Source organism: Misgurnus anguillicaudatus, chromosome 4, assembly GCF_027580225.2.
Source record: "Misgurnus anguillicaudatus chromosome 4, ASM2758022v2, whole genome shotgun sequence".
Classification (NCBI taxonomy): Eukaryota; Metazoa; Chordata; class Actinopteri; order Cypriniformes; family Cobitidae; genus Misgurnus; species Misgurnus anguillicaudatus.
Window position 1 is genome coordinate 28,445,142 of NC_073340.2, and position 3,196 is coordinate 28,448,337.

General features: G+C 34.7%; 1 protein-coding gene across 1 annotated transcript; it reads left to right on the forward strand.

Annotated features, from left to right (window-relative positions):
• Window positions 1-699: 699 nt before the first annotated feature.
• On the forward strand, window positions 700-2,854 carry chmp6b (charged multivesicular body protein 6b). Its single transcript, XM_055175615.2, has 7 exons — window positions 700-904; window positions 1,399-1,508; window positions 1,721-1,808; window positions 2,027-2,113; window positions 2,323-2,388; window positions 2,532-2,612; window positions 2,712-2,854. The coding sequence occupies exons 1-7, from the start codon at window positions 842-844 to the stop codon at window positions 2,820-2,822; spliced, it is 606 nt and encodes a 201-aa protein (XP_055031590.2). The 5' UTR covers window positions 700-841; the 3' UTR covers window positions 2,823-2,854.
• The last annotated feature ends 342 nt before the right edge of the window (window positions 2,855-3,196 follow it).

The following is a 3,196-nucleotide window of genomic DNA, read 5'->3' on the forward strand; positions in this document are numbered from 1 at the left end:
CGTCCACATCCGCTTCTGTAGTGACATGACATGGCCAAATGCTAAAATGTTGCATTTGAGGAACTGTTGCATTTTAACGGTGATTAAAATCTTAAATGTATATTTTATTTAGGTATAATTATTTACTTATAATCTATTTACAAATAATAACTATAAATTATAATTATTATAATATAAATTATAATTATTTACAAAATATTAACTTATTTTTTTCTTTCTGGTTATAGGTACTTTTGTATGTACCATATGTATAGTTAAATAGAAAATAACTTAAAAATAAAAACTTATTAAAAAGTGGGTTTAGAGTAAATAAACCTCATTCAAGTAGACTTCTGAATAGTCAATAAGCAGTTGATGTGTACCTTGAATCCATGTGGTGGTGCTATTAAGAATAAATCTATAATGATTTAAATTTAACTGTTAAACCAGTAAAGATATTTTGGTGTATTCGTATCTGTGAGGTTCTCGTTTTATAATCCTATTTATATTGTAAGCTTCTTATCTAGTTTAACAGCATTTGGAACACCTATTATTAAAATAATATACACCTATAATAATTGAATTGTATATTAATTTTAATAACATTTGTATTATTACTTAGAAAACAGATACCACGTTTCTAAACAACACTGAAAGAATTTAAGTCTGTGATTTCTTCTTCTATTTTTTTATGTGGCTTTTATTTTGAAGTACAACATTTCCGGTAGGCCGGCTCGGGCTCAGCCCTCGTTGTTTTTCTGTAATGGATCGATAGATACTAGGCCTGTGAAATTACCATATTTTTTAATTTAAGAAACACCGTCTCTGTCTGGACAGATAGTGGCGGGGATGCGGAATCGAAATGGGAAATCTTTTCGGGAAAAAGAAAGTAACTCGGATAACCGAGCAGGACAAAGCTGTGCTGGTAAGTTAGACACTGGCTAAACGGCTAGTCATTCTGATGTAAGTTGACAGGTTATATTCAGGTTTTTAACCCCTTTAAACCAATATCTTTAATAAAAATATCCAAATTTAAACTAAATGTTATGTATAATTGCGTGGTTTGGCTATAAGAGGGGTGGTGTTATTCAGATGTCATGGTGTTTACAAAACCCAGTCGTCATACAATTTTATATATTGGTAAATGATGTAGTTTATTCGACTTGGTTGTTGGCATGACATGTCATGGTAGTAGTGTTGTTTGCTGTTGTTTTTGTGGTTAATGTTGTCAATTAAGCCCCTACATTTTCAAGACAGATTGACACCAAAGCAAAACTGATACTGTAATTAAGCTTTCCTTTAATGTGTATCACGCCTGTCCAGCTCAGTAAATAACTTTTCCATAGGAGCATGACCGTCCATATCCTTTATTTCATTTCTGTGCATTATTTTTGTGTGTGTGTGTGTGTGTGTGAACAGCAACTGAAGCAGCAGAGAGATAGACTGAAACAGTATCAGAAAAAGATCACCCTACAGTTGGAGAAGGAGAGAGAGCTGGCCAAACAGCTGTTGAAAAATGGAAAGAAAGAGTGAGTTACGACGACCGGTCCATAGATCATGTAACTCATGTAACCTGTAGAACCAGGATGCCTAGTTCTCATTGAATACAGAATCTTTTAATTCTGTACTTCAAAATAAAAGCCACATAGAAATAATTGTTTTCTCAAAGACATCCTACACTTATATTTTTGCTATTCAATTAAAGTTTAAAATATATGTTTTTTTGTGTGTGTTTGTTTAGTAAAGCACTCCTGCTCTTGAAGAAGAAACGCTACCAGGAACAGTTGCTGGACAAGACGGAAAACCAGATAAGCAATTTGGAGCGGATGGTAAATAAACCGATCTTGCTATGAGCATATGAGATTTGAATGTATACCTGATGTGAAACTGTTGACATGTTGTAATCAGTTTTGTAATACATACTTTAATGCAATTAGAAACACTTTCATGTGTCATTTCCCCATGGTTTTCTTGCCTTTGCACAGGCTATTTATAGTCCATTCCGAATGTACTGTTATTTACATCCAGACACACTTTTGTTTTACAGGTACAAGATATCGAATTTGCACAAATAGAGATTAAAGTCATCGAAGGACTGAAAGTTGGCAATGATTGCCTGAAGAAAATGCATGAGGTAAAAATGAGAAGAAAAACATTACTGGTTAATATTATTAGTCAGCATTCTTGATTATATAATGGTTAGTTCCAATCTAATTACTCAATTGCTGTGTTTTATTTATATAATCTCAAGAATCTTGAACCAAGAACCTTGTTACTGATTTAGTTTGGACCGAATACTGCAGCCAGTAAGATACTAAAGTTTTCTTCTTTTCCTTTGACCAGTTGTTTTCCATAGAAGAGGTGGAGAGGATCATGGATGAAACACATGATGCTATCGAGTATCAGAAGGTAACTTTTACTTTAATGATCAGCATTTAAAAGACAATTTCGATATAAGAATATCAGATTTGGTAATCGGATGATTCATCCGCACATACAATTCCACAGGATAAAGGCAAATAATGGTTGTTTGTTGTTATTTTTCTTTGCAGCAAATTGATGACATGTTAGCGGGATCTCTGACCCAGGAGGATGAGGATGCTGTTCTAGCGGAGCTGGAGGCCATTACTCAGGTGCGTGTGACCTTGGAAGTTTGACTGATATTAATGTAGCCTGACAACCCTTGTAAATGATGTTGTGTTAGAACAGGTGCATTTTGTGTGTGTTTTTAGGAAGAAGCTGACCTTGAACTTCCTGATGTTCCTGGTGAAGAACTGCCAGAGGTTCCAGAGCAAGAACCAGTGCGTGTTGTCTTTCTCTGTCTGACAGTTTTGTGTTTCTAATGTTCCTGAAGCAATATCAGCTGCATTTCTTTTTCTTTATACGTTATTTAATTGTACTGGCAACTTTATAATACAAAGTTTAATTGAAAACACAATTGTTCATTCATCATGTTTCAGTGCGGGAGAAGGAAAGGGTGAAGAAAAAGGCAGATCGAGAGATGCTGGCAGTGTAAATGCAGATCTGTCCTCCTGCCATCTGTCACATCTTCATGCCGCTCCACTGGAGACCTCAAGGGCTCATCCCAAACAAAGACACTGGGACGTGATATGAAGATCTCCTTTTACATCTATGGCATTTTTAAATTGTATATACAAAAGCATACTGTTTGTCTAGTTTAGTTAATTCTGAAGATCATTCTTTAATAGTGCCTGGT

Coding starts and splice junctions, on each gene's coding strand:
- chmp6b (XM_055175615.2), top strand. CDS start 842: ATGGGAAATCTTTTCGGGAAAAAGAAAGTAACTCGGATAACCGAGCAG. Junction 1,509..1,720: donor TTGAAAAATGGAAAGAAAGA/GTGAGTTACGAC, acceptor GTGTTTGTTTAG/TAAAGCACTCCTGCTCTTGA. Junction 1,809..2,026: donor TAAGCAATTTGGAGCGGATG/GTAAATAAACCG, acceptor TTTGTTTTACAG/GTACAAGATATCGAATTTGC.